General features: G+C 37.7%; 1 protein-coding gene across 14 annotated transcripts in view; it reads right to left on the bottom strand.

Annotated features, from left to right (window-relative positions):
* LOC127495736 (gastrula zinc finger protein XlCGF7.1-like) overlaps positions 1 to 21454 on the bottom strand; it is an 89389-nt gene that overhangs the window by 1552 nt on the left and 66383 nt on the right. For 3 of the 14 annotated variants that reach the window (XM_051862943.1, XM_051862939.1, XM_051862944.1), the window contains exon 2: positions 172 to 420. In XM_051862943.1, the coding sequence (XP_051718903.1) occupies positions 172 to 256 (85 nt within the window). In that variant the 5' untranslated portion in view covers positions 257 to 420. Of the gene's footprint in view, positions 1 to 171; positions 421 to 3683; positions 3933 to 5586; positions 5749 to 10122; positions 11205 to 11319; positions 11569 to 11853; positions 11998 to 16366; positions 16521 to 17695; positions 18168 to 18468; positions 18718 to 21454 lie in introns of those variants that run through there. The other 11 variants (XM_051862938.1, XM_051862946.1, XM_051862948.1 and 8 more) reach the window with 9 other exon arrangements.

The raw sequence follows: 21454 nt of genomic DNA, 5'->3' as shown, positions 1-21454 counted from the left end.
TAAAATGTGGAGGACAACAGCTATTCAAGATCATGTTCATTTAGATGCACTTTCTATATCATTTATCATCTCTAATTTGCTCACTAAGTCACAGCCACCAAATCTGTTAAACTGAAGCTTAACCTAAATGTTTAAACTGTCAACAATAAAGAATCAAGAACAGACACCAACCTGTTTGTTCCTCAGTATCTTCATGTTTTATTCTGGATGGTTCTGGATCACTCATGTCTTCAATCTCCTCTTTAATAAACTCCATCTTTAACAGTCACACAGATTTCAGCTGCTACACCTGGAGTTTGTCCTTCTCTTGTAGGATGATGTGAATATTCCCAGTATTTATTGGTGAATTGTTGTGGGAGGAGCTTCACTGCAGGTGTGAACTGTGATCACTGTGTGATACTGACGCCCACAGGACCACATCTGGAAAAATCAAAAGATAAGTTACTGAATTTATACTGGATTACTTTAACATCAAACACATATGATGTTTGTAACGAAGTAAAAATAAAGACCATTTTGATGGTTGCATACACTATATTGCAAAAAGTATTGGGACACGCCTCCAAATCATTGAATTCAAGTGTTCCAATCACTTCCATGGCCACAGGTGTATAAAATCAAGCACCTAGGCATGCAGACTGCTTCTACAAACATTTGTGAAAGAATGGGTTGCTCTCAGGAGCTCAGTGAATTCAAGCGTGGTGCCGTGATAGGTTGCCATCTGTACAATAAGTCCATTCGTGAAATTTTCTCACTACTAAATATTCCATCGTCAACTGTTAGTGGTATTATAACAAAATGGAAGCAATTGGGAACAACAGCAACTCAGCCACGAAGTGGCAGGCCACGTAAAACTTCGTGTGGCCTTCAGATTAGCTCAAGAACAGTGCGTAGAGAGCTTCATGGAATGGGTTTCTATGGCCGAGCAGCTGCATCCAAGCCTTACATCACCAAGTGCGATGCAAAGCGTCGGATGCAGTTGTGTAAAGCACGCCGCCACTGGACTCTAGAGCAGTGGAGACGTGTTCTCTGGAGTGACCAATCACACTTCTCTGTCTGGCAATCCGATGGACGAGTCTGGGTTTGGCGGTTGCCAGGAGAACGGTACTTGCCTGACTGCATTGTGCCAAGTGTAAAGTTTGGTGGAGGGGGATTATGGTGTGGGGGTGTTTTTCAGGGGTTGGGCTTGGCCCCTTAGTTCCAGTGAAAGGAACTCTTAATGCTTCAGCATACCAAGACATTTTGGACAATTTCATGCTCCCAACTTTGTGGGAACAGTTTGGGGATGGCCCCTTCCTGTTTCAACATGACTGCGCACCAGTGCACAAAGCAAGATCCATAAAGACATGGATGAGTGAGTTTGGTGTGGAGGAACTTGACTGGCCTGCACAGAGTCTTGACCTCAACCCGATGGAACACCTTTGGGATGAATTAGAGCGGAGACTGTGAGCCAGGCCTTCTCGCCAACATCAGTGCCTGACCTCTCAAATGCACTTATAGAAGAATGGTCAAAAATTCCCATTAACACACTCCTAAACCTTGTGGAAAGCCTTCCCAGAAGAGTTGAAGCTGTTATAGCTGCAAAGGATGGGCCAACTCCATATTAAACCCTATGGATTAAGAATGGGGTGTCATTAAACTTCATGTGCATGTAAAGGCAGGCGTCCCAAAATATTTGGCAATATAGTGTATGATAACATCCTAAGCTGTAAAATGACCTTGTAACACTAACGAGTCACATGACACCAGAGAGAAAAAAAAAAAAAATGGCTAATTGGGCCCAATTTGGACATTTTCACTTAGGGGTGTACTCACTTTTGTCCAGTGGTTTAGACATTAATGGCTGTGTGTTGAGTTATTTTGAGGGCACAGCAAATTTACACTGTTATACAAGCTGTACACTCACTACTTTACATTGTAGCAAAGTGTCATTTCTTCAGTGTTGTCACATGAAAAGATACATTAAATATTTACAAAAATGTGAGGGGTGTACTCACTTCTGTGAGATACTGCATAGATATATAGGCCAACATGGCTTAGCAAACGATATGTTCAAATAACATCTTCCTCTGGCATTCCAAAGTAATGAATATGATTGAAAAATATTTTCTCCCTTCATGCGCTCTCTGTTCTTTGCGGTGTCTCCTCCTAGCAGCAACAATTGCAGCCATGTCGCAAAATGGGTTAAGACATGCTTTTTTTGGGTGTTAAATAATGGCGCAAATACTAGTAAATTGACAAACACAAATATTAGTAAATCGCGTTGCATGATTCATTTAAATACTCTCCTCCCATACATTTTGCGTCTGAAAGGGAAACTCCTACAAATGCATATGCAATAAGGTCAGTCGCTAAAACAACCCTGTCCACGCTTTTTTGCACTGCATGTAAATCCCAAAAGGCAACCTCCCCCAGTTTCTCTTGAAGCCAATACGGAAATGACTTAAACTGCAATTCATCGACTGGCCGCTAGGGACAGGCTCCAAAAGAGAGCAGAATCTCATTGAGTCCCATGTTAAAATGTCCAACTTTACAGCAGAAAGAAACAACAAAAGCATTAAAAGCATTAAATCCGTGAAATACTGATATACTGTCAATTGTTTACGTCAGATTTCGCCTGGACAATCTGCTCTCCAACATCTTTCTTCAATAAATTACTCAATCTCAGCACTGCTTATGTTGCAAAACTGAATACGATTGTATACATTAGACTCTCACAAACAAATGAGCCTGCCTCCAAAGTTTCTTTTTTAAAACAAAGTGATAGTTTCACTTATAATATCCAAGCAGTGCTGTCAGATTTAGTGACATCTTGACAGGCCTATTCTTCAGCTATTGTCATTGTTGTAAATCTTGACGGCCAAAACTTTTAGCCAACACCAAGATGATTCCAACAATGTGTGTGCTGTTAATCTTCTGCATATGCACATTTTATGATTATGTACAGCCGTCTGGATCATTCAGAAGACAGATCTTGTCTGACAGGTGCACCTGTCACTGTTATTCTTCTGCATCCCAGGCCGCACTGTTTTTTCCTTTATTGAAAAACAAATTCTCATCGCCCAAAAATGTTTTATTTTTCTCATGAGGATGTTAGAGAAGAAGCAAGGAGGAGAATGAGTCAGAGAGTGAAGTCAGCGGCAGAATCATGGCGATGCTCTTTCTGTATGGGCGGACGCCATTTGTAAGTTGAGACAATCAACTGTTTTTGGAGATTCAATCATGTCTTCTGCCTGAATGATTGGCTATCGTTGTGCTAATAATTTGTGTATAGCCTACTGCTTTTTTGATTTTATTTTTTGTTATATCATCCTCAAACTTGAAACATAAGTTCTTAAGACATGTGGCTTTGGGCACATTTTCATTCCATTATATTTCAGCTTGTCTAACTTGTTATTTTTTACTTATATTAATTCTGAAAGTTGAATTGTCTTTCAAATAATACCACAACTATGCTCATAATTAAAAAGGGTTTAGAAAAGACAACCATTTGAGTTCGAGCGTGTAATTTTCCTGTTGTGGAGGACAACAGCTATACAAGATTATGATCATTTCAATGCTTTCTCTGTATCATTTATCATCCCTAATTTGCTCATTATTTCACAGCCACCAAATCTGTTGAACTGAAGTTTTTTTAATATTCCTCAGCAGTCAATGATGAAGAACCAAGAATGGACACCAACCTATTTGTTCCTCAGTTTCTTCATGTTTTATTCTGGATGGTTCTGGATCACTCATGTCTTCAATCTCCTCTTTAATAAACTCCATCTTTAACAGTCTCACAGATTTCAGCTGCTCCACCTGGAGTTTGTCCTTCTCTTGTAGGATGATGTGAATATTCCCAGTATTTATTGGTGAATTGTTGTGGGAGGAGCTTCACTGCAGGTGTGAACTGTGATCACTGTGTGATACTGACGCCCACAGGACCACATCTGGAAAAATCAAAGATAAGTTACTGAATTTATACTGGATTACTTTAAAGTGCCCCATAACGGCATTTTAAAAGGTTCTTCATTTTGTTTTGGAGTCTCCTGCAATAGGTTTAACACTTTAATCTTCTCATAATATCCATTGCAAATCACATCATTTCTCAAAGAGTCAGAAAACAGTTTGTTTGAAGTTTCTGCCTCTCTAGGCCTCTCCTTTCTATGAGCCTGCTTACCTTTTCTACGGTAGTATTGTGATACTAATCCTTCAAAATACAGGTGCATTGTATTTTTTTAAACAGTAGTATCGTCAATACGGTAGTAAATGCACTGTTTTTCCAGTCATGAATTTTGTCATTTAGGATTTCTTGAAAATACTGTGGAAAAAATCTTGTCTCGTTCTCATGAACCAAACTTCGTGTCTTGTCTCGTGAGCTAAATGTCTCGACACACTCCTATATAAGAATGTATTCTCACAGTTTTTCTCATTTGACCACTTCTGGAACAGGTGCAATAGTTTGTTTCTAGAAACATCTTTGCGAAGACGATTCAGAAGAATTACAATTCCATTTATCAACATAACGGCACTTTGTTCATATCAATCATTATAATGTGATTTTAACGTTATAAATGAATTATATGTTTTAATATACTGCTCTCCAGTCAAGGATGGGAAATTTCAAGATATGCAGGCAAAAATGATAAAGGCAAAAAAAAAAAGCTTATGGAAAAGCAGAAATACAGCGGTTACTCCTGAACACAAGCAGCGCTGCGCTTAAAAACACTATATTAGGCATCATACTGAGGAAAGTGAAAAGACAATGCCATCGAAACTTTTATGAATTAAGTAATTTCCCTTCAGACATGCATTCAAATAAAAACTCTTCAGATCTGCACTAATCACGTAAATGACCTCTTTCAATACCATTCTTGGTAATTCTTACTAGTCAAAATTACTTTATAGATATCTGAAATCTGCATGCAAATGCACATATGCTAAGCCTCACCATAAATATTTTATTAACTAATCCTACCTAGGAAACTGTTGCCATCTGACACTTTGTATTCTATAATAAAGGTCCTGTATGTTTGGGTCATCATATACTGCTTTATAAAGAAGTTATTCAAAAATGTAGCTTTTTGTCTTATTCTGTATCATAAAGTAGGATAATGTTGAAATGTGCATGCTGTAGATTAAATTGTGTTGTTTGCCTTCATTCCGAAACGAACAAAAAAAATTTTTAAAAGAACTATTTAGCAGAATATCACCATCACGGATCTCTTGCTAAACACTCCCACCTTGTGAACAATTACATTAATGACACGAGTAAACCTGCATCGACACAGAAGGCACAATCCATATAAAACGTAATGTATTATTAATACATGTTAGTACCAGTTAAACTTTTAATAACTTAATCTATAAAATCAGCCTTCAAATGTTTTGACCGTTTTTGTCCTATTATTCTTGTCTGTAACGCGTTTATTTGTACTTCACATTTTTTGGTGTATAATTTCATTGTTCTTCACTGTCGTCTGTTCAAATTGTATATTAAATAAAATCAGACTAGCAGTTTGCGGTTCTCTATAGTTATTGAACAAACACTCCAGTTGGTCCATTTTTACAACATAATTCAATTAAAATCACAGCGCTACATACCTGGCATGCTGGAGAGCCTTTACCACACATAAATGCATCTAGATGTTATTCAATAATTCCTTAAGTAGCTTTTCTCTACATGACAACAAAAGCAGCAGATTACAGTTGTTAGCTGTTAGCATTATCAACAAGACGCGTTGGGGCGGGGCTCTGCTGTAGGGCTGGAGATGAGTAAATTCAGTTTCTCGTCACACAACAGCAGATTCGACTAGGAGCGGGTACAGTTCACATAGCCCATCTGAAAACATAACTGTGACTAGAAATGCCTCTATTTACTTAAGCGTATGAGTCTTAAATAGGATTTAGTATAGCCAAAACGTATTTAGAGGTATCGTTTTCGTGAAGAAACACTTTCATTTAATGCTTCAGGTGTGCTGGACTTTATGCGGTGCTGCGAAGATTGAAGGGAATGCCAGTTAGATTGTTTTTTTAATGATGCAAAAAATACAGTTTACATATTTATAAAACAAAAGGGGGGAAACATGGGAGGAAATTAATTTATACATCAGTTAGATTATGCAAATTTAAGGCATTGCAAATTTAAGTTGTTAACTTGCTTTTTATTTACTGAAGATAATAGATTTGAGATACTTTTTAAATTATTTCAAAACATGGTTTGCTGTTGGTGAACTTAAATTTGTGGATATAAAATTCACAAACACACATGGGCCCGGTTTCACAGACAGGGCTTAGACTAAGCCAGGATTAGGCCTTAGTTCAATTAGGGTATTTAAGTAACAGTGGTTCTCAAACTTTTTTGGCTTAAGTACCCTTTTTTATGATTTTTTCAAGCCAAGTACCCCTTGACCAGACAACATTTTGCTTTAAAATACAGTGAAATGATAGGGAGCCCAGAGGCTGGAGAAACAGTGTAGTAGCCAGCAGGTGCCAATTTGAGTCCTGAATAACAGTGAGACAGTTATTATATCTGATGCCCCCCAAGCAGGTTTATTTCTTATAAACATTTCTGTATGTTGCTTTACACAACTATGTAAATCTCTAAAGTATTAGGCATAACAGTAAAAGGTAAATCAGTGTTTCTCAGTTCAATAAAAGTTCATTTTTAATTTTTTTTTTTTTCAATGGTTCATTTTTTTCAGTGTTAACTTTTTTTTTCAAGTTTCAGCGTGTTTTATCTAACAGTTCAATTTTCATATACAGTGCTCAGCGTAAATGAGTACACCCCACTGAAAGTCTCTGGAGCAAAGCTAAATTTTAGACTACAAATGTCTAATTTAACAAGAATTCAACCATATGTGAGTCTAATTATTCATTACACAGGTGTCCAGCAGACAGCTGACTATAAAAGTGGTTAAAACCCCTTCCCATTTCATGCTGTCAGCAATGGCACCACATGGAAGAGAAATGTCACAAATAATTTCTTTACACCAGAAAGGTGAAGCTACAAGAAGATCAGCAAAGCTTTACTTATCAGTCAGAATACTGTAGCAAAAGTGGTACAAAAATTTTAAAAAGATGGAAGTGCAACCATCTCACAGAGACGTCCAGGTCGTCCACAGAAGTTAACACCTCGACAGGAGCGTCTTCTGATGAGAAGGGTTGAAGAAAATCGGCATGCAAGTTCACTGGAGTTATCTAAAGAAGTAGAAAGCCAAACTGGGGTGACTATTTCCCATGACACAATATGGCGTACACTGCAGAGGAATGACATGCATGGGTGCCGTCCACGAAAGGAGCCTCTCCTAAAGCCCAGGCACAAAAAAGCCCACCTAGAGTTTGCCAGGGCCCATGCTGATGAAGATGAAGACTACTGGGACTCTATACTCTGGAGTGATGAGACCAAGATAAATGTTTTTGGAACTGATGGCTTCAAAACCGTATGGTGTCACAAAGGTGAGGAATACAAAGAAAAATGCATGGTGCCTACAGTGAAACATGGTGGTGGCGGTGTCCTTATGTGGGGCTGCATTTCATTGATGGCATCATGAATTCACAGGTGTACTGCTCTATACTGAAAGAGAAGATGCTACCATCACTCCGTGCCCTTGGTCGTCGTGCACTTTTCCAACATGACAATGATCTAAACACACGTCTAAGGCCACTGTTGCATTTCTGAAGAAGAACAGGGTGAAAGTGATTCAGTGACTCCTGATCTGAACCCAATCGAACACCTATGGGGAATTCTGAAGAGACAAGTTGAGCATCACTCTCCATCCAGCATCCAGTCTCTAAAAGAGGTCATTCTTGAAGAATGGAAAAAGATAGATGTTGCAAAATGTCGCCAACTTGTTCATTCTATGCCTAGAAGACTTGGTGCTGTCATTAAAAATCATGGAGGCCTTACAAAGTACTAGATGTGGTAGTTTTTGTTGTGGGGTGTACTCATTTTTGCATCACCCTCATTTGAGTAAAACTGAAAAATGTGTAATCTAAGTTATATTATTAACCATACTTTCATGTTATAAGTTAAGCAGATGTTATATTAAACTTAGTTTTGTCAACATTTTGGAAATTGTTTTTGTGTTCATTGAGATATTGTTTAAAATGTTACTTTTCAAAGGGGGTGTACTCATTCACGCTGAGCACTGTATGTCTCTATACAAGTCTAGTATGGCCATTTGTGTCCATTTGTCAGTGATCCTTTCAATGGGATACATGGGCCTGTTCTTCTCTTCCGATCTTTGACATTCTTGGTGGCAGGGAAACTACAGCTGTTATCAGACTATTTTCAAGGCAAAGTCTGTTTTATTTGTTTCATTTTAATCTGGGTCATTGCTGAAAATGAGGTTTCACAGAGGTAGGTAGAGCCAAATGGGAGTAGGTGTTCCAAAGCGCTTTTCCCTAGCTCAAGGTGCTCTCTCCCACACACCCAAAACTCTGTCAGGGAACAGTTTTCAAAAGTAGTCTGCAACCACGGTCTGTGGATAAATCCAGTAGCTCCTCCCTCAGGTGAACAGGTAGCGTGCCACGGTTACTTTGGGAACTGTAAATGGGTTTCTAACCCAATCCATTTGCTCAGACTTCTCTCTTCCATCAGGGAATGATTTGAAACTAGAAATCACGTTAGCTAAGTGTCCATCCAGAAAGGTTTTTATTGTGTCTCTCTCTCCATATTCTCACTTATGACGAAGCCATCAAACGGAGGAAAACAGCTAAATCGCCCTCTGCAAACAGTATCTTCCACAGCTCCGCTTTCTTGAGAAAACCACCAACTCGGTCATAAAGTTTCAAAATCATAGTGTCCCTGCCTTGCAAACTGAGATTGAGCTCGTTCAGTTTAGTAAAAATATCTGCTAGATACACTAGTTCGGCAATCCAATTATTGTCCTCAAACAAAGAGGCAAGAGGGGACGCATTGTCTGACAAAAAGCAACACACCTCATTTCGCAGCTCGAACGGCCTATTCAGTACTTTACCTCTTGAAAGCCAGCGGACTTCGGTGTGTAAAAGGAGTTTGGTGTGTTCAGATCCCACGCCATCACATAATCTCAGAAACAGATGTGCATGCACTGGTCGCGACTTTATGAAATTTATTGCCTTGACAGCGTCATTCAAAATGGAATTAAGCTCTGGGCTCATCTTCTTTGATGCCCTCTGTGTTTAACACAGTGTGTCCACAGGATGTTGGGATTCTTCTGCCTTATATGTCAGTGCACACACTGATACAGGATTTCCAGCTGATTTCATGTTCTAAGAAAAACGAACTAACAATGTTTAAGATATCCTTTCCAGTTGTTCTCCCCTCCAGTGTTTTGCAAAAAAGTATGTGTTCGCGAATGTCACTGGTATCCACATATCTCGCAAAAGCAACCAATTGCGCCTGTCCACTGATATCAACCGATTCATTCAATTGAAGTGAAAATTATTCACTAGCCCTGAGTTTATCCACCACTTGCTCAACTATATCAGCCCCCATCTTGTCAATTCTACGTGAAACTGTGTCATTTGACAGCAGTACAGTTTTGATCTTGTCTGCTGCTGTTTTATCCACCATGGTCTCAGCGAGCACAGCTGCAGCAGGAATTATCCGTTCCTCGGCCAGGCTAAATGGCTTTTTAGCTTTCGCCAAAAGTAAAGACACAGCATAAGATGCTTCGAGTGCTTTTGCTGATGCACTTGTGGCTTTTTTCATGTTCTCTTGGCATGATGTGAATTCATGAAATTTTCTTCTGGAAAAACTCCAGTGAGTTCCCGGCCTTATGTGGGTGTTTAGTCCGGATATGCCGTTGAAGATGAGATTGTTTCATTGCACTGGCTAACAGCCCACCGCATAAAAAGCACAGTGCTGAGGGAGGGTTATGTGAAGTAGATGTAAATCCCATCCCTATGTATTCATCATGAAACTGGCGGTATTTTTTAGTTTGTTCGTCTTCTGTCGGAGGAGCTTGTCCACTTTTAAGAAGCTACCTGTCTATTTTATTGCAACCTCTCCTAACCTACATTATTTCGTGCGCAGACACTGCTTCCGATGCCGGATCCGCTGCTCAATAAATAACTCGAAATGCATTTTAAATTTATGACTTCATTTTCAATACAGCTTTGTGTAGTCCTAAATTAATATAAACATACAATAACATATTTTCATGATTTATTCCAAAATGTCAGTTTCCACTTCCTTTCACGTACCCCTAGGGGTATGCATACCCCCATTTGAGAACCACTGCCCTAGAAAATACATTACTGCTGTGCATCTTGAGAAAAAACAATGGCACTGACATATTTTAAGATATGCTTTCAGCTAAAACAGCTCAAACATGCATTTTAGTCTGGGATTAGCTTAAGCCTTGTCTGTGAAACTGGGAGATGATCTTTCACTTCATCATGTGTTTTCTGGTGCAGTTTAAAACTTTTCAGCCATGAAAAACTCTTTCCACAGAGAGAACACACATAAGGCTTCTCACCCGAATGAACGTTCAGGTGTCGTTTTAGATGTGATGATGAAATAAACTTTTTACCACACTGATCACAGTTATATGCTTTTTCTCCAGAGTGACGGAGCAGATGAATTCTGAAACCTGTTGAATCTTTAAAACTCTTCTCACACTGAGTACAGTGATACGGCTTCTCTCCAGTATGAACTCGTTCATGTGATTTCAGGTGTGGAGACTGAGTGAAACTCTTGTCACAATATGAGCACTTGTAAGGTTTTTCTCCAGTATGAATTCTTCGGTGCCGTTTCAGAAACCTAGCTGTTGTAAAGCTCTTCCCACAGTCAAAGCACATATGATCTCTTGCTTCATTATGTGTTTTTTGGTGCAGTTTAAAACCATCCATCCTTGAAAAACTCTTTCCACAGAGAGAACACACATAAGGCTTCTCACCTGAATGAATTTTCAGGTGTGTTTTTAGATTTGATGCTAAAATAAAATCTTTACCACACTGATCACAGTTAAATGGTTTTTCTCCAGAGTGAATGTGCAGATGAAATTTGAGGCCAGATTGACAAGCAAAACTCTTTCCACACCGAGTGCATGTATACGGTTTCTCTCCAGTGTGAATTCTTATGTGTCTCTTAAGGTTTCCTTTGCGACTGAAACTCTTTCCACATTGAGGGCAGGTGTACGGCTTCTTATCTTTTGTTCTTTGAATTTCGATGCTCTGCTTTTCGTCCTCTGCTTCATTCAGTTCATGTTTTTGCAGTTTCACCTCCATCCAGTCTAAAAAGAAAATATGATGTGGTTGAAATAAGTTCAAATGAACTCTGATTTAACAGACGAAAGCAACAGAGTATCAGTAACAGTCAATGATAAAGAATCAAGAATGGACACCAACCTATTTGTTCCTCAGTATCTTCATGTTTTATTCTGGATGGTTCTGGATCACTCATGTCTTCAATCTCCTCTTTAACAAACTCCATCTTTAACAGTCTCACAGATTTCAGCTGCTACACCTGGAGTTTGTCCTTCTCTTGTAGGATGATGTGAATATTCCCAGTATTTATTGGTGAATTGTTGTGGGAGGAGCTTCACTGCAGGTGTGAACTGTGATCACTGCGTGATACTGACGCCCACAGGACCACATCTGGAAAAATTAAAAGATAAGTTACTGAATTGATGCTGGATTACTTTAAAGTGCCCTGTTATGCTATTGTAAAGGTTCTTCATTTTGTTTGGGAGTCTCCTGCAATAGGTTTAACACTTTAATCACCTCATTTCTCAAAGAATCTGAAAACAGTTTGTTTGAAGTTTCTGCCTCTCTAAGCCCCTCCTTTCTATAATCCAGCTCTGCTCTGATTGGTCAGATGGCCCAATCTGTTGTGATTGGTCTACTGCTTACAATGCACATCAGAAACAAAACGCCAATTACCTGGAATTGCCGACGACTCGTTTCGATAGTTCAGAATCAATTCCTTCTTTTAGGAGACAATACCATTATTTGTTCTGCACTTTGATCTTTGCAGCCCTTTTTACTTTCACAAACAGCTATATTATGCACTGCATGAAAGTAATTTTCGAAAAAACATAATAGGAGCACTGTTTAGCAAACGTATTGTGCCTTTAATTAAAAGTTAAAATATAGAGCATTTTGATGGTTACATGTTAGTAGTGTATAAAACAGCTCTAGGTTGCTAATTTTTATGCAACCCAGGATATTGTAAGGATGAAACAGGGCACAGGTTATATTATTCAATTAATAACTAAATTAATTAAACTTTAATTAGTTTATCAGGAGAAAGGGTCTGAAATGATTTTTAAAAATAGCTCAAGCATCACTTAATCAACATATTATCTTTATGTATAAATTATAAATAATATAATATAAAATATAAAAAATAACGTAAATCTATTCTTATATATAAAAATAGGGTTTAGGCATGTGACGGTATCAAATTTTCATGTTGCGATAATTGCTGATATACGGTATTATCACGATATTGAAATAAGTTGCAAAAAAGTGTTGTCATAGTATAACAGGTTTAAGAACACTTTTTCTTATAACAAAAAGAACTCTGAACATTTAAATACAATAATAATAATAAGGCATTGCACAAAAAATCATTATAAAGCATGTTTTAGTCCAGATTTAATTGAAAAATGTTTAAGTTAGAAAATAAATATCCTAATAAGTCTTTAAGTATTAAGTATCTGGTGCTGTGATAAACAACATTGCGAATACAAAAAACTGAATAGCATTTTAAATACTGTTCAGTAGCACAGCTGCTTTATTTAAGGGGTTTCTGGGGTAACCGCTGCATTTCTGCTGTTCCATCAGCGCCCTCTGCTGTCAGCGATTGAACGTGCCCACGATAACAATATTGTGCATATTCATTATTGTGATATCGTATTACCAAATATCGGCACGTCTAATAGGGGTGTGATGAGATCTCGTGCCACAAGATCTCACAATATTAAAATGTGACGAGATTTCTTGTCAAGGTGAAAAGCTGTCTCGCGATATTGCCATGGCGGAGTGTGAAGGTTAGCATAGAATACTGCAAACGTTGCCACTGCAACGTTTACATTACGATGCTCACCGTGGAACCGCCTCCACTGTTGTTTTGCTTTTTTTTTATAGACCTTATGCAGCCCCGCCCATTTTCAGCACTGCGCTCATTGTCTTTTGTCTTCCAGTTTGTATTTCCACGGCGATCTTACGTATTTATGAATGAACTGCTCATTTAAAAACCTTCTGGGTCTACTGACATTTGTTAAGACATCTGCTTTAAACATTACAATGCTCACGATAACTTTCATTAACTCTACAACAAGTAATATCCAGAAATGTTCAGGGCTACCGCAAAAACGGAAGTTCAAAGACAATATTATAATGATGGCGGCATGCTTGTTTCTCTGGCGCATAAGGTCTATAGAAACAAAAACCATTTAATTCAGTTGGATAGCGATCACTTCAATTGTAAAGTCTTGTAAGCGTCTGCTCTGCTCATCCAGCACGAGCTGCAGAGTCGCATTCAATGCAGCAGGAATCCCAGTTCACTGATCACGTGAATGACTGACAAGACAATGGCGGAGAATTCGATATGCAACAGAGCCTAAAGACAAGGGTATACTTCATTTTCCACATTCCGCTCCATCTCACGCACAGTTGAGCACGCCAGGCTTTCAAAGTATACTCATTTGGCCGTGAGACACATTCGACGCATGTGCACTATCTAGTGGACTTTTTTTTAAAGCACTCAAGTCACTCGCACATGCGCTGTTGTATGTGCACCGTCCGAGCTAGAGTTGTCAAAACTGAAATTTTAAAAATGTGACGCTTTGAGCACTGTTGATTGGATTCGTAAACACCTCCGATCGGCCACTGTGTTGAGATGCTCATCTGATGTCTGTGATTGGCTACAATGATCAATGCGCGGGAGCGTTTTAAAAGCACACGGAAATGTTTGAATTTGAAAGCAGGAGCGGGAGCGTTTGAAAGCTCCCATGTGTATCTGTGTAAGCACTCAGTGAAGAGCATAATTGATGACTATTTACAATGTTTTTACAGCGTTGATCATTTAAGCCAATCACAGACATATCCGATTAGCACAATGGTCAATCAGAGGTGTTTACGAATCCACTCAATAGAGCTCAAAGCATCACATTTTTAAAATTTCAGTACTGACTTGGTCCCCAAGTTAGTACTTTTCACAACTAGTCCATGCAGTCACAAAAATTTGTCTGCACACGGACCGCATGACTACATTTTTGTCATCAGGAGGGTCCGCGGATGTCCGCACACCCTGTCCAAGTGCAGCCTGGTTTTTGAGACCATGCGGACAGTCCGTGTACAACAGAGTATGTGCGAGTGACTTAAGCACTTGAAAACAGCAGTCCACTTGATAGTGCGCACATGCCGAATGAGTCTTTCCATGCTCACAACCAAAGGAGTATATTTTGAAATGTTTGCATGTCAACTGTGCACGAGACGGAGTGGAAAGCATAAAATGAAGTAAACCCGGGCCTTTAAGAATCTGATAAATGTCTTACATTGTAGAATGTGTGCTCAGCACCACCGCTCCCTATACACAGAGTACGTGGGATCACAAATTAGAAAGCGAAAGTAAAACGCTAGCTCCCTGATGCGCGCAAATTAGGCTACATACAATAGCCTGTCTCAGCATATGAAACCTATCTTAGGCTGGGCTGTGTAGTTGTAACCACCTCTTAGCTCTGGTCTCTATTCTGGTCTGTTTGCACTCTGAATATTGAGAGTACTCTTATTATGGTTGCACTTATTGTTTGCACTTAAGACTAAGAAAAAGCTTATTTATTTTCTGTTATTTATACAGTTTTTTTTATTTATATGTTCATTATATGGAAAGGCGTTCAATTAGAATCAGAAGTTCTGGAAGCTCATAATTCATGTACAGTATAGGTCTGACAGACTCGTGTGAAATCATACAGGAGAGAAGTTGAGTTTGTGGCAAAACCTTTTACAGTGCTTGGATACTGTTGTCTTTCAATACATATGATAATTCATACTCAGAAATTAGAACTGAAATGACACTCTTTACAAGATGATTAGTTAAAACGTTTCAAAATGCACCTGCAGACTATTTTTCCAGAATTTTGTCATTGAGGATGTCTTTAAAATACTGTGGGAAAAAAGTCTTGTCTTGTTCTCATGAACCCAATCTCGTGTCTTGTCTCGTGAGCTAACTGTCTCGACACACTCCTATATAAGAATGTATTCTCAGTTTTTCTCATTTGACCACTTCTGGAACAGGTGCAATGGTTTGTTTCGAGAAACATATTTGCAAAGACGATTCAGAAGAATTATAATTCCATTCATCAACATAATGGCACTCGGTTCATATCAATCATTATAATGTGATTTTAACATTAAATATGTTTTAATATACTGCTCTCCAGTCAAGGTTGGAAATTTTAAGATATGCGGGCAAAAATGATCCTGAATAGTTTGACAATGTGACACTAGCTTATGGAAAAGCAGAAATACAGCGGTTACTCCTGAACACAAGCAGAGCTGCGCTTAAAAACACTATATTAGGCATCATACTGAGGAAAGAGAAAATGAAAATGCCATCAAAACTATTATGAAGAAAGTAATTTCCCTTCAGACATGCATTCAAATAAAAACTCTTCAGATCTGCACTAATCATGTGAATGGCCTGTTTCAATGTCATTCTTGGTAATTCTTACTAATCAATTTTACTTTATAGATATCTGAAATCTGCATGCAAATGCACATATGTTAAGCCTCACACTAAATATTTTATTAACTAATCGTACCTAGGAAACTGTTGCCATCTGACACTTTCTCTGAATTCTATAATAAAGGTCCTGTATGTTTGGGACATCATATACTGCTTTATAAAGAAGTTATTCAAAAATGTAGCTTTTTGTCCTATTCTATATCTAAAGTAGGATAATGTTGAGATGTACATGCTGTGGGTTAAATTGTGTTTGCCTTCATTCCGAAACGAACATTTGCCATAATTTTAAAAGAACTATTTAGCAGAATATCACCATCACGGATCTCTTGCTAAACACTCCCACCTTGTGAACAATTACATTAATGACACGAGTAAACTTGCATCGACACACAAGGCACAATCCATATAAAACGTAATGTATTATTAATACATGTTAGTACCAGGTAAACTTGTAATAACTTAATCTATAAAATCAGCCTTCAAATTTTTTTGACCGTTTTTGTCTTATTATTCTTGTCTGTAACGTGTTTATTTATTTTGTACTTCACATTTTTGGTGTATAATTTAATTGTTCTTCACTGCCGTCTTTTCAAAATTTATATTAAATAAAATCAGACTAACAGTTTTCGGTTCTCTAGTTATTGAACAAACACTCCAGTTGGTCCATTTTGCAAAATGATTCAATTAAAATCCCAGCGCTACCTGGCATGCTGGAGAGCTTTTACCACACATAAATGCATCCAGATGTTATTCAATAATTCCTTAAGTAGCTTTTCTCTACATGACAACAAAAGCAGCAGACTACAGTTGTTAGCAGTTAGCACTAGCATTATCAACAAGACGCGTTGGGGCGGGGCTCTGGAGTAAATTCAGTTTCTCGTCAGCAGATTCGACTAGGAGCGGGTACAGTTCACATAGCCCATCTGAAAACATAATTGTGACTAGAAATGTCTCTATTTATTTCTGCGCATGAGTCTTAAATAGGATTTAGTATAGCCAAAACGTATTTAGAGGTATCGTTTTAGTTAAGAAACACTTTCATTTAATGCTTCAGGTGTGTTGGACTATGTGGTGCTGCGAAGAGCCAGTTAGATTGTTTTTTTAATGATGCAAAAAATACAGTTTACATATTTATAAAACACAACATTTATAAACAATGCACACATTGTCAACAAAATACAGAGAAAAAAAAATATTTTAAAAAAATGGATTGTTGTTGAACTTGCATTTGTGGATATAAAATTTGCAAAGAAAATAAATGTATTAAAGTAATTGGTCCTTGGCATAAAGTAGGTGGAAGAAAGGATTTATCTGTGCTGTTCTTATTAATATTTAACAAGAAAGGAGCCGTTTTTACTAAAGAATTGACAGAACTCTGAGAACCAGGGGATTTATTTGTTTTTAAACATTTAATTGCTTCATCAGTTTCTTTTAAATGTAATAGAATCATTGCAAAAAGCTTAATCAGTAATACTTAATTCATAATTAAAGTAGCTTTTATGAACATACCCTAGAAAATACATTACTGCTGTTCATCTTGAGAAAAAACAATGGCACTGACATATTTTAAGATATGCTTTCAGTTAAAACAGCTCAAACATGCATTTTTAGTCTGGGATTAGCTTAAGCCTTGTCTGTGAAACTGGGAGATGATCTTTCACTTCATTATGTGTTTTCTGGTGCAGTTTAAAACTTTTCAGCCATGAAAAACTCTTTCCACAGAGAGAACACACATAAGGCCTCTCACCTGAATGAACTTTCAGGTGTCGCTTTAGATTTGATGATGAATTAAACTTTTTATCACACTGATCACAGTTATATGGTTTTTCTCCAGAGTGACAGAGCAGATGAATTCTCAAACATGTTGCATCGCTGAAACTCTTCTCACACTGAGTACAGCAGTACGGCTTCTCTCCAGTATGAACTCGCTCATGTGATTTCAGGTGTGGAGATTGAGTGAAACTCTTGTCACAATGTGAGCACTTGTAAGGTTTTTCTCCAGTATGAATTCTTTGGTGCTGTTTCAGAAACCTAGCTGTTGTAAAGCTCTTTCCACAGTCAAAGCACATATGATCTCTTGCTTCATTATGTGTTTTCTGGTGCAGTTTAAAACCATCCATCCTTGAAAAACTCTTTCCACAGAAAGAACACACATAAGGCTTCTCACCTGAATGAACTTTCAGGTGTGTTTTTAGATTTGATGCCGAAATAAAATCTTTACCACACTGATCACAGTTAAATGGTTTTTCTCCAGAGTGAATGCGCAGATGAAATTTGAGGCCTGATTGATAAGCAAAGGTCTTCCCACACCGGGTGCATGTATACGGTTTCTCTCCAGAGTGAATTCTTATGTGTATCTTAAGGTTTCCTTTGCGACTGAAACTCTTTCCACACTGAGAGCAGGTGTACGGCTTATTGTCTTTTGTTCTTTGAATTTCGATGTTATGCTTTTCCTCCTCTGCTTCATTCAGTTCATGTTTTTGCAGTTTCATTTCCATCCAGTCTAAAAAGAAAATATTATGTGGTTGAAATAAGTCCAAATAAACTCTTTAATTTAACAGACGAAAGCAACAGAGTATCAAGTATCAGATCTTTGATGTGCTAAAGGTTAGTTCTGTCATTTTCTTGTTAATCCATTTAAAATGTGGATGACAACAGCTATTTAAGATTATGATCATTTAGTTGCATTTTATGTATCATTTATGTTGAATTGAAAAATCTGAAACCAAATCTGTTGAACTGAAGCTTTGATACCTTAATGTTTCTCAGCAGTCAACGATGAAGAATCAAGAATGGACACCAACCTATTTGTTCCTCAGTATCTTCATGTTTTATTCTGGATGGTTCTGGATCACTCATGTCTTCAATCTCCTCTTTAATAAACTCCATCTTTAACAGTCACACAGATTTCAGCTGCTACACCTGGAGTTTGTCCTTCTCTTGTAGGATGATGTGAATATTCCCAGTATTTATTGGTGAATTGTTGTGGGAGGAGCTTCACTGCAGGTGTGAACTGTGATCACTGTGTGATACTGACGCCCACAGGACCACATCTGGAAAAATTAAAAGATAAGTTACTGAATTGATGCTGGATTACTTTAAAGTGCCCCTGTTATGCTATTTTAACAGTTCTTAATTTTGTTTTGGAGTCTCCTGCTATAGGTTTAACACTTTAATCTTCTCATAATATACATTGCATATCACCTCATTTCTCAAAGAATCTGAAAACTGTTTGTTTGAAGTTTCTGCCTCTCTAAGCCCTCCTTTCTATAATCCAGCTCTGCTCTGATTGGTCAGATGGCCCAATCTGTTGTGATTAGTCTACCTCTTACAGTGCACATCGGAAACCAAACGGCCATTACCTGGAATTGCTCACGACTCGTTTCGGTAGTTCATAATCGATTCCTTCTTTTAAGAGATAATACCTTTATTTCGTTGTATAATATTAATGAATTGTAATATTCCTGCCTCCTTGTTTATTGTAGATGCCTTTTTGTTACACATATTTTGCCAATGTACTGAATATAATGCATTGTAAGGCTGCAAAAACTAATAATAAAATCGTTCATAGTCGATAATGAGAATCATCAACAACAAATGTTATTATCGATTAGTCGCGTCTGCCCACAGTGCATAGAAAACTTCTGCCAGTCGCATCAAATTACAGCACCGAATAACCTATTTCTATGGACAAACTGCATCTAAAAATAGTGGAGGAAACAGAATGAGCTGCTGCAGGGAAAGGTACGTAATCCAAGCTGCCCAAAACATGAGAATTCTTTATTTTAAACTTCAAGCACCTGACAGGACTTCAAACTTTACCGAATGAGCGCCGGCGCGCACATGTGCATCAAACAGACGGGACACATTAGAGAGGAGATGATTAATATTCAGTGCATAAATATTAATTTTGTTGAAATATCTGTTGTTGGACGTTAAATTTAGATTTAAACATCAATGTGTAATTCAAGTATTTTATGAGAGTGGCAACTGTAATATAACTGCGTGTAATTGAATATAAATGTAAGATGTTTCTTACATTTACAGGATAAAGAAATAACAGCAACAGGTTATTTACTGTGTCCAGAGTGAATGTGTGTTCCTACAGAACATTCCTCTTATCTGTTAACACTGCATTTGTTTTTCTTTATTATCTTTATTATTATCTTCATTTTTTATGTAGGGATTTAAACTCCTTTTGCTTTATAGCTCTTTTGCACATAGCATAGATATAAATATATTCACTATCGGCAATATGTTTTCATAGCATTCAGTTGACACGTTTGTTTGAAGGACAGCATTGGGCAGGATGTAAAATAGTGTGTTTTGTCAATAAAATAAAAAAGGGCTTATCTGATTAATCGAAGAAATAATCACCCAACTAATCGATTATCAAAAGAATCGTTAGTTGCAGCCCTAATGCATTGCTTACAATGTTATTATTTCTTTTGTTTCTAATAAATGCCTTATACTGTGTTGGCAGAGATGTACAGTAATTGTTAGTTATGTGCATCTTGGAAACTTTGGGAAAAGTTACTGAGAGTTAATTTCTTAATATAATCGGCAGAGTCCGCACTACCTAGGCTTCCAAAGTAATTGATGCTAGCCATTTCCTCACTGTCGACACACCTAGCTAGCTGTCACACGTCTCATGTCTTGTACAGTATGTTTACAGTATCAATTTTCTTTCAAATGTGGTGGATTATGATGTAGCCTTGTCAAAAACATTTAGGATAGAAAGGCTCAACAACCAACAAAACCAGGTAAGTTCATAAATTCATAGGGTATGTCATGATTAGCAAAATTAGTTGGACAATTTAATTCGAGACCTGATGACTAACGTTATAACTAGAATTGCATGCACCTCCAAGTACTGTTTAAAAACGATATAATATTCTTTGTGGGGTTCATTAATGGTGATAAATAATTCGGCAGAACAGATGTTGTAAGCATCTCTTTTCTCAGCATTAATGACTTTTACCCCCTGTGAGGTGCATGTAGAACTCGCCATAACGGGACGTTCTAAAACGCTTAACGTGAAAACGCTTTACGTGAAAAATAGTATAATAAATGGCAAAAAGGCAAAAAAATGAACATTTAAACTGATGGTGGTTAAATTCCATCCACACACAGGACAGAATCTTAACGTGGCTTAATTTACTAAGACAGTGTTATTAAAAAATCTAACTTGGTGAACACCATACTAATGAAGCATACTATGTACAGAAAAGCAGATGAGCCCATAATATGAACGCAACACGTTTAATTAAGCATTATCCTCCCATAAAGAAAACACTTAACGTGGCTTAATGTACTAAGACAGTGACATTAAAAGACCAAACTTAGCAAACACCATACTAATAAAGCATACTATACAGAAATATTGGTTTGTGCAGAATTTGATCTTTTAAAGGGATAGTTCACCCAGAAATGAAAATTTGATGTTTACCTGCTTACCCTCAGGGCATCCAAGATGTAGGTGACTTTGTTTCTTCAGTAGAACACAAATGATGATTTTTAACTCCAACTGCTGCGGTCTGTCAGTCGTATAATGCTTGTCAATGGGAACTCTATCTATAAGAGTCAAAAAAACAAGCACAGACAAATCCAAATTAAACCCTGCGGCTCGTGACGACACATTGATGTCCTAAGACACGAAACGATCAGTTTGTGCGAGAAACCAAACAGTATTTATATCATTTTTTTACCTCTAATACACCACTATGTCCAACTGCCTTGTGCATCCGGTTGGTGAGGTCTGAACACGCTCTGACAATGGAAGTGATCTCT

This window comes from Ctenopharyngodon idella, chromosome 15 (genome assembly GCF_019924925.1).
Source record: "Ctenopharyngodon idella isolate HZGC_01 chromosome 15, HZGC01, whole genome shotgun sequence".
NCBI classification, from domain to species: Eukaryota; Metazoa; Chordata; class Actinopteri; order Cypriniformes; family Xenocyprididae; genus Ctenopharyngodon; species Ctenopharyngodon idella.
The sequence above is the reverse complement of the archived record's forward strand: the minus strand, read 5'-3'. Positions and strand labels throughout refer to the sequence as shown.